We start from the raw sequence: 13,572 nt of genomic DNA, 5'->3' as shown, positions 1-13,572 counted from the left end.
CGATCCCTGCTGCGTCGTCACTTGGGTGCTGACAATGGTCTAAACATCCGTTGGATTGTTCAGTCCTTTGTCCAAATGGCGTTGCAGGGAGTAAATTGATCCTCCAAACACTGGGGCAGCTGACCACAGCGTCTCCAAGACGCCGTGGGACTGCTGACCAATGTCTGGGCATCAATTCTCAAAAAAACGACGCATTGGCAGAGGCCAATACATCACAAAAGTAATAATGTTTATACCACGTGAATTTCTTTAATCCGGAAACTAGAAAAGTCATTTTGCACATATATGTATCATGAAAATCGCACCGTGATTAAAATCACGTGTGTAAAACCAGTTCCTGAATAATACACTAAATTAATTATAATTTAATTATTGTTGAAGTGCCTATATAGATAATTTATAACAAATTTAGAAAAAATGTTTAAATCATCATGAAGGCATTAAATGACGAATAGTGATAATAACATTTATTTTCATACGTCGATAGCATCGATATCAAAACTGCCAAGAAAAATAGATAAAAAATGGAATGTTAAACCTGGCATGAGCCCATTGGCCGTAGGATCATGAACAAATAATGCCAAGACTGGACGTCAGTCCCCCTTGCCGACTGTTCTTTTATAAGGAAGAAATCGCTTTCACATCCTAGGAATATAACGCAAATCTTTTCAATAATCATCTAAATGACGTCATAATAATTGGTAATTTTAGTTGTGTTAATAAGTGAAAAATCTACAAACTGCGGAGATGAAGATCTATAAGACAGTTTTGGTGGGATTGCTCGGGCTCATGTGCGTCAACGCGGTTGCAGGCGAATCGTTCCTCTCAACAGTGAGAAACTCCATCGTAAACTGGGCTGGAAATATTTGGAAGGTCATCACCACCGGCACTAGCCGAAGCCACGTGCTGTGGCAGAAGTGCGGGAATCGCCATGATTTTTCCAACGCCTTATTTGTGAAAAGTGCAAAAAGTCTCATGAAACAATCAAAGTCAATTACGGCAATTGAAAGCCATGCGAATAAACGCATCGATACTCAGAACGTCCATATATATTCTGTCACTCCAAGGATAGAAGCTTTTCGCAAAGCGAGAGAAGACATTGATAAAGAATTTGATCGATTACAGTTCCTGAATATATCGACTGGAACATCTGATCCCACACAAATGTGCGAGTGGGCGGAAGGACTTATCGAACAGGAGACGATAACAAAATTAATTATACAAATTCATGAGGGTCTCGCGCCGGGTTCAGGTGGAAATCCTTTAATAGATGATCTTCTCGATCATATGCAGGTATGGACGGAAATGTTATACATATAGAGAAAAATACTCAGTAAAAATTATGGAATTTTTTACGTAATCCGAAATATAAAATTATTTTTGTAGCAGTGGTAGAGAACAGACTGACAAAATAGAGTGATCTTTCAGGTTCATCACTGACCAAAATTCGAAATTCTCATTCATTCTAATTTTTTCAAAAGGAGTAAACGTTTTGAAAAAATGTCTTAATGTGGTTCAAAAAAAAACTTCACCTCTCGGTAAAACTTATAAATTTTTGAGGAAAAATTATGAAAAGCCTTGTGATGTCTCCTCGATGTCCAATCGAGCACAATCACGACCAATTGTGCTCTCTAATTTAGTTCTGAGATTTTTCAGAAAAAAATTTCGCACCATAATGCTCCATGTTTTTCCATTTTTCTAAATCAGGACAAGAAAACTGCGGAAAATATCAGATGTTTTTTCCGAAAAATATACTTTTCATTCGTAGGGTGCATCAGGTGAGATACTATGTGGTTGGGGACATTCAGCCTACGACTATCTCCACTCAATCTACAATTTAGTGGTGGTGACAGAAATGAGAGCGTTTATTTTAGAAGCCTACCTCAATCATCTCTTGTATGAGTACAATGGCAGAGGATGTATGTGCTGACTAATTCCTATCCCGGGAAAAATAATCGAACATCCATTCAACCAACAAAAATGCTAAAGAAATTTTGAATGACTTTCGCAGGTAAATACTCGAAAGCGAATTCGGCAAGTCAAGTCAAGATTTTGCGTGAGAGACTACAAACCCACGTCAAAGACTACACTGACGTTTTTAGTGAGAGAATGTACCGAACGTCAAAAGAATTCCAGAACTGCGGTGATCGATCTTTCCTAAGGGGTGAGTTTCGTGCCAGCCCCAGTACTGGAACTTTTACCTGGCCAGCATTTTGCGTATCTTCTGGATATTTTTTTCACAAATTTCTCTCTGTGTCCTGACACGTATGAAGATGCTTTTACATTGACTGTCTCAGATGAAACTTACTTCGAGTTGGAGGGAGTGGTCCAAGGTTTCATGCAGCCACTAGACATTGAAGGAAACGACGAGACACGAGCCATGAGCTGCCGTAGTCTGAGCCAGGGTGGATCAGATGAAACGCATCCGTATTGTTTTTCTCAGCAGAATCAGTGTCCTCCGAAGGTTGAAAAAACATGCCCAGGGTACCTTAGGGATTGCAAAATAATGTCGAAATACGTGACAGCATGTGTAGCGGTGAGTTGATGCCAGGAGACACTGAATCAATCAAAATTCCGTATTTCTTAGGTGATTCCTGGCAGGAACGAAGTGAATGTCTCTTCTTGTCTGCCAGTTTTTCTGCAGAACAAAAAATATTTATAGAAAAAATTACTTCACACGTTTGCTTACTACAATACAGAAATGGAATTATTTTAATTCAATTATTACCTTTTCTGTCATTCAGGAACATGGTCCAACGCGTTATGAATGGATTCAGGAATCCAACAGTCAGCACCAATCGTCCACTGCTTGTAAATCTCACAAATATCTCTTGGAGTAAGACCATGGAATTAATATATTTTGATACGTATATGGAAAAACGTTTGTCTGCTTCAAAATCGACTTTTTAGAATGCGGTTGTTTTCCACGAGGAGTGCGTAAAGTGATTCCCGAGTGCGTAACCAGAGGCTCACTCGTTGTTTAATGCAGTTCCTACATTAAAACACTATCTCTATCTCCATTTTCATTTAGCACAGTGAACTCAGCGAGTGGCAAACAAAATAAGATATATTCAACATGCTGTTGGAAAAGTGAAATTTTACGCATCACTAATATAATAATTATCTTTTGTCTCGTTACAGACATCCGTGCTTTTGCACCTGTGTAGACAATACTGTCCATTCCTTCTCAACACATCTCATAAATCTGCAACCGGTGGAGGCTGACGTGGCTGAGAATATGTATAACAAATCACTTTTCAGAACTATAATTATCATTAACAAAATTTTGACAGCGTGGTGTAAAGTAAATGGTATGGGATGACATTGCAGGATTCTAACTGGTGTCAGATTTATAGTGCAAAAACGGGTGTTGCAACTGCAAATTCAGCAAGGAAAATTTGGAAAGGATTGGAGAATCGACGGAAAACCTGAATGGAAGCCCATTGATGACATAAGTGAGAAGATCCGTGCGAAAAGATTGCGAAGAAAATTACAAGGAGAGGATCCGGAAGTTGAAGAGGGACGGGATTATTTCATTGTTAGTGAGAGAACGCAATTCAATTTTGATCAGCTGACCGTTTCCTTTGGTCATGTTCTTACTGGTAATTATATGATTAATGATAAGTGTAGCTGGGGAAGATTAATTGTATTTTCTTCCCGATGGGGGAAGGGAAATATTCAGTAAAAATTGCGCAACTCACCGTAATCAGAAAATGATCTTGGAAAAAAAGAATTTCAAGTAAAAATTATGTGACAATTTTTTATGGAATATATTTCTCCTCATGGAAAGGCTTCAGTCATTTAAATTTAAATTTACTTCAAGTTATTGGGATAATAGAGCGTAATATGATAAAAAGCAGTGAAATTCATGAAGACAACTGTCATTTTCTTCGTGTTAATTTACAGGAGTGAAGTTCGATATGGTTTCTGACGAAAATTCAATACAAATTGCTATATTATCTAGACCATTTAATATAACATCTGGAGAATTAAGTGAAGTTGATGGGGCGGCCAAAATCCAAAAAATGGTTTTTAGAAGGTAAGCTCACCCGTAGACAAGTATTTCTCTTCAGAATATCTTCTAGAAATTCTCAAAAAGATATTTGAAAGCTAAGGGATCGCCGGCAATTTTTTTTTGTTTGATAATCTTAAAATAAAATTGTCTTTCGAAAATAGGGGAAAAGTAAGTTAAATGGAAAGATTTCTGAAAGATATTTCAGACGGAAATGTTGCTACGCAGATAGTGATCTGATGAATTATTATTACTTTCGAGGTCAAGATAATCGTTGATAGGATCGAATCAATTTCCAGGGAAAAGTGGTCCTATCCGACAGACGAGGGTCGGGTACGAATTGTCCCCGAACTAGATAAGGCGGTGACTCTCAACACCACAGGACAGGATAGTTGGAGACAGGGGACAGTACCGTATTTCGATGCAGCACCTCTTGTTTCAGATCCACCGACTGCACTAGGAGGTTTCGGAATATTTCATCGGTATCGTGGCAACACTCCTGGTATCATCTCACCGAAATTCATTTCAATGGATTATACTTATTACATGGAGGAGAAGCAGTACAATTTGCCAAGCAGTGTGAAATAATTAGCTGAAAAATTGTAAAACATGAAAAAATCATTTTATTTAATTCTGCTGTCGAGTGAAGAAGTAATTATTTAAAATTCAGTTTTCCTCAATGACGATGAATCATCAGAATGAACCAGAATCACTTCAAATACATGTATAATGTTTTGATAAATATTATAAGAATTATTGAAAAACTGAAAATGTGTATTATTTATTGTTAATTAAATTCACCATGCCAATGAGAGAGAAGAAGCCTGCATAATTGTAGAAAACAAAATTTTAATTACATATTTAAACTGTCGCAAGACTTATGACTGTAAAAAATACTTTCGCACTTGATAAAGAATCCTCATAGCAAGAATTCCACTGCGTCATTTTGTCGCAAATAAACACAATCACAAAGAACAATTTTATCCAGAGTTTTCGAATGAAAAAATCTCGATAAAAATCCAGAGTTCCACATAACGAGAGCTCAATGGACATTGGAGCATAAAAAATATTACGAGCGCTCGACATATTCACTTCCTGATGATGCCTGTATAAAAATAATCATCCATAGCCAAAGACTATCAGCGTTTTTTCACCGCGATTCAAATAGCATCGCAATATCTGTGTTTAGCTCTCTTTTGCAAGTGAAAATTGCAAAACCACTGAAATGAGGGCTTGCAAGGAAGTTCTCGTAGCAATATTCCTGGTCTTACCCATCCATATGGCGATCGGCAGACTACCAGTCACAACATTGGGAATATCCAGTTTAAATTGGGCAGTAAATACTAGGAACATCCTCAAGACAGGCTCTGATGACACCTTCGGATTGTGGGAGGATGATCTTACCACGTTGAAAAATTTAAATATTTTATTCGACGAGAGAAGTAAATTATTGTTCGATGAACTGGAGGAAGCAGAACAGGTCCAAGAGTATCTGCAAGAACGTTTTCTCAAGGGGAATGCTGAGCTCAGTGCTGGGAGCCTGAGAAATCATACGGTCGCCCGCGAAATGATGAGAATGGGGCGACAATTACAGGTAGAGATATTAAATGACTATAATTTTTTATATCTTCTGTATTTAAAGAAAGCCACTTCAGTATTTCTGTCCTGAAAACTGCCAGTCAAGAGTCAATAGGCAGTCAATTTCATGTCTTCCCTGACAGAGAAAAAAACATTTTAGAAGACTAAATCTTTTTCTACCCAAAAATATTACAATTTCTTAATTTATCTGACTTGAACCGATAATATTTCTATCTCGATGATTCCAAACCGTTCGATTTAACCTGTGATGTCTTCATTATGTAGCATATTGTCAAACTTTATACTTAAAATTTAATAATCCTACAGCTGTTGAAAATTCCAAGAAGAAAAGGCGTGAGTTCTGATTTACATTTCTATTTACAGCTTATTAATAAAATTCCCACGGAATTGACGAACCTAAAAGTTTTGGATCCTGTCATACCTCAACAATTATGTAGATGGGCGAGCGGAATTGTTACGAGAGAACGAATTAGCAAGAAAATTGATCGTTTTTTCAATCGCTCCTTTCCAGAAAGAAATCCTGGTTGGCTGACGCACTTAGTCGAGGATATAGCGAAGGTAGACAAAAAAATAATCTAAATTACATTTTTTCTCAAATGAACACAATAACATGATTTTTCCTCGGGTGAAAAATTATCCAATAAATTGATTAGCATTGTCTACATTTTCTTACCAAATTGTATTCTGCCTGACATGATGATATCTTATTCCCTGAACTGATGAATCTATGGTAATGCCAAACAGGATGCCCCAATGATCGAGTCTCGATGCGGTCAGGGATATTCGCTCTATGACTATCTCCACACCATATACGATCTAGTGATTCTAACGGAGATGAGAGCATATATAGCCGAAGGATTTGCTCATTATCTGCTACATACGTATAACAGCACCGCGGTAGCCTGTATGTCCTCAATTAAAAAAAAATGACAAAAAATGAAATATAGGGATTAAGAAAAATACTGATATTTATAGGCGCCTATTCAAAGGGAGACTGGGATCGGCAGCTTGAGCATTTGTACAGGAGACTTCGAATACACGTCCAAACTTATAATAACGTGTTCATTCGGGTGTTGGAATATTTATCGAAAGAATTTCGTGAATGTGATGATGATTCTAAATCTTTTGAGCGAGGTGAGTAAGAACAATGAGTTTGATTCACTGTCCTTTGGAGATTTTAGTGCATTACCAAAAGCTACTCCAAATAATCTTTGGAAAATTATTGTTAGCTGTACTGATTTTTTTCAGATGTAACTTACTTCGAATTGGAAGGCGCAATGCAGCGGTATATTCACGCACATAATCCTGATTCATCGGAGATTACTGGTAGGCATTTGGATTGCAGTTTATTGGATAGGAGGTACAACTCTCAAAGTTGCTCGGGGATAACCAAGTCCTGTAGTGCTCCTGTCAAGTATCCTTGCATGGGCTACATGATCGATTGTGAAGCACTAACGACGAACGATGTTCATGCTTGTGTAACCGTAAGTCAGTGAAAATTATCGATAAATTTCAGGATTTCCACAGATTATTTTTTTCATCCCAATTTCAACCAATCAAATGGTGGCATTTCCCGTCACGTGGTACAAGTAAGAGAGTTTTACTTCGGATATTTTTCGGATATTTCCCTGTTTGTTGCTAAGCAATGAAAATATCCGATAAACAATTTGTACGCGTTTCAAACCCCAAAACTGTCATTACAAAAAATTAAGTTCAAAGACTTTACCTCGAAATGAGCAGATTTTGACGGGAATCCTTGGAGATTATTGATCAAAAAATTTAAAAAAATGTTCCTAATAATACAGTGAAGACAAACGCCACAATTTGGAAATAATTCTCTGCATTTTGTGCAGACAAAAAATATACGGTGGAGAAGCCACGACTACGAGTGAACAACCATACTATATGACGTGAAATGCCACACATTTAATTGTTTGAAATTGGAATGAAAAAAATAATCCAGCCAAATACCCCTCGACCTTCAAAATTAATCGGATATTTCCCTCCAGTTTCCCTGCGTAGCACCGATCGGGATAAGATTCGCAGAAAAACCCTCGCGCTTCGCGCTCGGGTTTTTTAACCTGCGAACCTTATCCCTCTCGTTGCTACGCAACGAAACTCTCGGGAAATATCCGATAATTTTGAAGGTCTTGGGGTATTACTACTGATTATTTTTCCCACCCAAATTTCAGCCAATAGAATTGCACCATTTGTTGATATTTTGTATAGCCTACCTCGAATATCAGCGATTATTTTTCCCATCCAAATCTTGGCCAATAGGATTGCACCATTCGACGTTATTTTGTATAGTCAACACGGTATTTCAGCGGATATTCTTGGAAATTTCACTGGAAATTTTGCATGTTGATATATATAAAAAAAAACAAATGTTGAAGTAACCCTCAATTGTATCTGACAGATTAAATGGCAATTCGTTGAAAATTATGTCTCATGGTGCAATTCTATCGGCCAAGATTTGGATGCAAAAAATAATCCCCCGAATACCACTCGAACTTCGAAATTATCTGATATTTCCCTCAAGGTTCCCTGCAAACAAATAAGCTCGTCAAGTTTTCCAGAAAAATCACTCGCGCTTCGCGCTCGTGATTTTTAAACTGGAAAACTTGACACGTTCATTTGTTTGCAACGAATCTATCGGGAAATATCCGATAATTTCGGAGCTCTTGTGGTATTACATGCGATAATTTTTTGATAATTTTGATAAACAAACGAACCTAACCAAATAAACCTCTTTTCATGTCATGGTACAATTCTCTTGGCCGAAATTTGGATAGGAAAAATAATCCCCTGAATACCACTCGAGCTTCAAAATTATAGAATATTTCCCTCTAGGTTCCCTGCATACAAATGAAGTCGTCAAGTTTTTCAGGAAAAATCACTCGTGCTTCGCACTCGTGATTTTTTAGCCTGAAAAACTTGACTCCTTCATTTGTTTGCAACGAATCTATCGGGAAATATTCGATAATTTTGAACCACTTGTGGTATTATATGTGAATAATTTTTTCTTTTCAGACGAATCTGGAAAAAAATTGATTTTCAAAAACACTTAATAACACAATTTCTTAAGAGATTAGTATCAATTTTAATGTAAGAACAGCCTAAAGAATACAATTTCGCCATCGTATTGTTAAAAAAAAAATCATTTTCAAAGAGAAATCTTGTTAAAGCTGAATTTTCAATTCATAATAAGTTGATTTCCAATGGCTATTTTACTGAAAAGAGAAAATAATATTTTTAAAATATTATTCAGCACAAGATCATTTGACCAAAAAATTATTTTCTTGAAGAATAAGGTGATACGAGTAAATATATTCCCATTTTCCTCGGAAAAAACTCAAACTATTTTCCCGTGCAACTATATATGTTGTGACCTTGGCCTCGAGGAATTTTATGATAATTAAATTCCTCGAGGCTGTCAGTAAAAATGAGGAAATTTTTCCTTTCAATATATAAGGTGTGTGAATAAGTCTTTCCCGTTTTTTTCAAATTTTGAACCTTTATTGTGAAAAAATGGTTACAAATGAATTATTGAAAGTATTGGCCATCGCTAGCTACAACTTTTTCTCATCTTTCTGGCAACATACGAATCCCGTTGCGAAAAAATTCGACCGGTTTGGCCTCTATCCAGTCATCCACCCATTTTTTGGCTTCCTCGTAGGAATGGAAGTGCTGGTCAGCCAGACCATGCGTCATCGATTTGAAGAGATGGTAATCAGAAGGAGCAATGTCTGGACTATACGGCGGGTGGGGTAGGACTTCCCATTTGAGCGTTTCTAAGTATGTTTTCACCGGCTGTGCAACATGTGGGCGAGCATAGTCATGTTGCAAAATAACTTTGTCGTGCCTGTCGGTGTATTGTGGCCGTTTTTCTCGCAGTGCGCGGCTCAAACGCATCAAATGTCGTCGATAGACCTCGCCTGTGATCCTTTCATTCGGTTTCAGAAGCTCATAGTAAACCACACCTAGCTGGTCCCGCCATATACAGAGCATGAGCTTGGCGCCATGAATATTTGGCTTGGCCGTCGATGATGATGCATGGCCGGGTAGTCCCCATGATTTTCTTCGCTTCGGATTATCGTAACGGATCCACTTTTCATCGCCAGTCACGATACGAGGCAGAAAACCCTTTCTTTTATGTCGCTGAAGCAGCTGTTCGCAAGTGAAAAAACGCCGTTCGACGTCTCTCAGCTTCAGTTCGTACGGCACCCAATTTCCTTGCTTTTGGATCATTCCCATGGCTTTCAAACGCTTGGAAATGGTTGTTCGGTCAACTCCCAATGCTTCAGCAAGTTCTTCTTGCGTTTGACACGAATCTTCATGAAGCAAAGTCGCCAATTCTTTATCTTCAAAGATTTGCGGCCGCCCGGAACGCTCCTTGTCTTCCACGTCGAAATCACCACTTTTGAAGCGTCGAAACCATCCGCGAACACTTGAATCATCGACACAACCTTCTCCATAAGCTTCCTGAAGCAATAGATGCGCCTCGGCAGCAGATTTCTTCAAATTGAACCAATAAAGTGAAACTTCCCGCAAATGACGTCGACTCGGCTCAAATTTCGACATTTTCACGATATCAAAAATTTATGATGCGAAAAAATTTCAACTAATGTGTTAGTGTAGAATTGTTGACAGATGAATAAGCTTTGATTATGACATATGTAACCATTGAATACTCGCACAGTATTGGTGGCAGCATCTCTTACAAAAAACGGGAAAGACTTATTCACACACCTTATACATGTATGTATGAACATTGAAAGGGAAGGCCTGTAAAAATGATTATAAAAATGAGGGTAGAAAGAATAATTCGGGTATAATTTGAGTACTACTAATTAATTTAATGGGACTCAGTATTTTCTTTATAAATTTTATGTGACAAATATTTCAGGCCTTTTTCAATAGTTTTTTCGAGGGAAGGGGGTAAGGCTAACCAGCCTGCGACACACGCTGGAATCTATATAATGAGAAAAAAGGAAGGATTCGAGTATTATTTAAAAATTGAGGGAAGAAGTTACGGGAACGATTAACTTTGTATTTTAATGAGGAAGAAAAACTAAGAGGGGGATACAAATAATCAGGGAGAATTTAATTATAAGGTGTAGGCTTACCGTTGGGGGAGGTTATATTCAGGGATAGGGAAATATTTAATATATTTATGGCGGGAAGAAAATATAAGGGGACGCTCACAGTCTCAGGGGGGGGGGGAATCTTCCAACTTCCGGGTTGTCTTCACGGGGCGGCACGGGAGTGACGATGGTCGATGTCCAACTCTTCCCCACGTCTCAGCAATTCCTCCTTCTCCACCAATTCTCTCCTTTCCACAAGTTGTCCTCCTCCTTCAACTATTTCTCCTAAAACTCCTCTTCTTCTTCTTCTTCCAACATTCTCCGGGATTCTCTCCAACAAAACTCCTTCTATTTCGGGGCAATTTAATGGGGACTATTCTCGGGACAATTCCAAAACGGGGACTATGTTTTCGGGATACTCTTTATATGGAGCTGGACTCGGGCTATTCTAAAGCCGGAATTTGTTTTCGGGGCCACTTCACCACAGGACTATTCTCGGGCTATTCCCAAGTCAGAATGGTCATCGGGACACTTCTCGCGGTCCTCTCCGCGATCTTCGTGGTGAGTGAGGGCAGGGGATTCCATTTGCGAATCTTCACGTGGGGTCCCTCTGCTCTACCACGATACCACGGCAGTGAGGCAACTGTTAGTGCTATAGCGAAGGTTAGGGGAGAGGGGTAGGAATCTACTCGGAAGTGGGGTATATAACGGTAGCTAGAAAACAAAACCTATAATACTCTGAATAATAATTATTAGGGGGCGGAGGGAAGGGCGCAAAATCTCTTCTTCGTTACAATGTATAAGCTCGATACACCGAAATAATTTTATATTTTCAAGGCTGAACGTCCGCGACGTTATGAGTGGATTAACGATAGCAACGGCGTCCCAGTGAGAAATTGTCAGACGCGGACGTTCCAGAAAGGGTAAAAAACAATGGGTCACATAGATAAATTTTTCAAACAATTGCACTAAGATTGTTTATTTTTTTTTCTTTCATTGCAGTACATCATGTCTGTGCACATGTATTGACAACGATGTTGATTCAATTTCAACGCATCTCTTCAACCTACAGCCGGTTGAGGCCGACGTCGACAGAGACATGTATGCGATCGAATTATTATTACGTAACATTATTTATGTCATATAAAAATTCTGTTAACATTTCATGATTTTTTCCAGCAAATTTTCGTTGGTAAATTTCTATTTATTTAATGTGGATAAATTCAAGAAATATGCAGTTAACATCTCGTGGAATATTATTTTACGAAAAAACAGAATTTTTGTGAATGTTGTTTTGTACTTGATAACATAAAACTCATAATATTGTAGGGTAGTAACCGGCATCAGATTCACAGTGCACAACGGAGTGATGCAGTTGCAAATACAGCAGGGAAAATTAGGACCTTTTTGGGAAATTGAAGGATTACCCGAGTGGAAACCTGTCAATGATATAAGTGAACAGATTCGTGCGAAAAGATTGGGCAGAAAATTGCGGGGAGAAAGTCCCGAAGTTGAGGAAGGAAGCGACTATCTGATTGTTAAAGAAGGAACAGAAGTGCAGTTAGACACACTGTCCGTTCCAACAGGACACGTTCTCACTGGTGATGTATATTTTTTTAATGATATAAAAAAATATCTGGAAATCTTCAGGTTCTATAGAAAATTATTGCATACAATTATATTTCTATAAAATATGCTTCTCGTCTGGATTTTTTATACATTATTTATAGATTTGGGAAATATGTGTATTAAAATTAAATTATATATATTTTTTGCCTATTCAGGAGTAAAATTCGATTTGGTCCAGGAAGGAGGGCAAGACTCCTCGAGAAGAGTACAGATTGGTGTATTTTCAATGCCTTTTAATGTTACCAATGGAAGGCTGAAGCATCTCGACACCAGGCCCACTTTGACTAGACCCGACAGCGTCAAGAGGTGAAGTAATGTTGAATAATGAAGTGATAGATGAAAAATTCGGAATCAAGTTCATGTAGACTTTTTAGAAAACTTATTTGTTCTTGCAAAATAAGTTATTACAACAATTCCACTATTTCCCCTATGCTTTGAAATATTCATCAGGAAACCAAGTTGAAAAAAAATCGTCCAAAGGGTAGACACTCTATGTTTATACTCTGAAGGACATTTTTTTTAATATCTCAAATTGTTCCAATATGTCTAAAAAACGTGCACAATATATGTCTCCCATATATATTATATATTTTATTTGGAAATATTTACGATGTGTGGAACTTCCAAATGACAAATTTCTTATTTATTTTCAGGACGCAACTTGTATTTCCTACGGAGAATGTCATCAATCCGCTTCCAGTGACGAAGTTCTCCGGATCGAATCAATGGGTTTCGATTATTACTTCGAATATGAAAAATGACGGGGGACAAACAACATTACCATATTTTGACGCAAAGCCAGTTGTATCCGATCCGCCAAGTGCACTCGGGGGTGTTGGAATATTCCACAAATCGGGTGGTAACTTCACCGGTTTCGTCGCACTGAAATGTGTTTCACTTGACTATGTTCCCTTTATGAATGAACACAGGGTGTTTCCTCATGAAGGAAAAATCGGTAGCACTGCTGTAGGTGAAATCAAAATTTTGCGAACGAAATAATTTAGTGTTGTTCAATATTTTAAATTGATTGATGATGGCCTAGGCGGCTTGTGAAAATTTTAACTGAAAAGTTACGCGGTTGCGAAAATGTATATGTGAAAATTTCATGATTTTTCTTGTAAACATTAAAATAAAATATATGGAGAAAGTACGATGTGCTGAAATACTAATATTACTTGAATGTTTAAAAATAAAAAGCGATTCCGAGTTCTCATTGACGCATAAAAGAATAAACAAAATCATTTA

The 13,572-nt window shown here is 37.8% G+C and overlaps 2 protein-coding genes across 2 annotated transcripts; both read left to right on the top strand.

Annotated features, from left to right (window-relative positions):
- The first annotated feature begins 619 nt into the window (after positions 1–619).
- On the top strand, positions 620–4,783 carry LOC135165318 (uncharacterized). Its single transcript, XM_064126486.1, has 9 exons — positions 620–1,293; positions 1,769–1,919; positions 2,012–2,164; positions 2,298–2,536; positions 2,745–2,836; positions 3,142–3,240; positions 3,331–3,602; positions 3,907–4,039; positions 4,312–4,783. The coding sequence occupies exons 1-9, from the start codon at positions 748–750 to the stop codon at positions 4,598–4,600; spliced, it is 1,974 nt and encodes a 657-aa protein (XP_063982556.1). The 5' UTR covers positions 620–747; the 3' UTR covers positions 4,601–4,783.
- Positions 4,784–5,145: 362 nt separating this feature from the next.
- On the top strand, positions 5,146–13,477 carry LOC135165314 (uncharacterized). Its single transcript, XM_064126481.1, has 10 exons — positions 5,146–5,606; positions 5,975–6,169; positions 6,356–6,515; positions 6,587–6,745; positions 6,860–7,095; positions 11,536–11,621; positions 11,701–11,799; positions 12,028–12,299; positions 12,483–12,633; positions 12,981–13,477. Exons 1-10 carry the CDS (start codon positions 5,238–5,240, stop codon positions 13,324–13,326), a joined length of 2,073 nt encoding a protein of 690 aa, XP_063982551.1. The 5' UTR covers positions 5,146–5,237; the 3' UTR covers positions 13,327–13,477.
- The last annotated feature ends 95 nt before the right edge of the window (positions 13,478–13,572 follow it).

Source organism: Diachasmimorpha longicaudata, chromosome 8, assembly GCF_034640455.1.
Source record: "Diachasmimorpha longicaudata isolate KC_UGA_2023 chromosome 8, iyDiaLong2, whole genome shotgun sequence".
NCBI classification, from domain to species: domain Eukaryota; kingdom Metazoa; phylum Arthropoda; class Insecta; order Hymenoptera; family Braconidae; genus Diachasmimorpha; species Diachasmimorpha longicaudata.
Note: the sequence above shows the minus strand (reverse complement) of the source record. Positions and strands in the feature narration are given on the sequence as shown.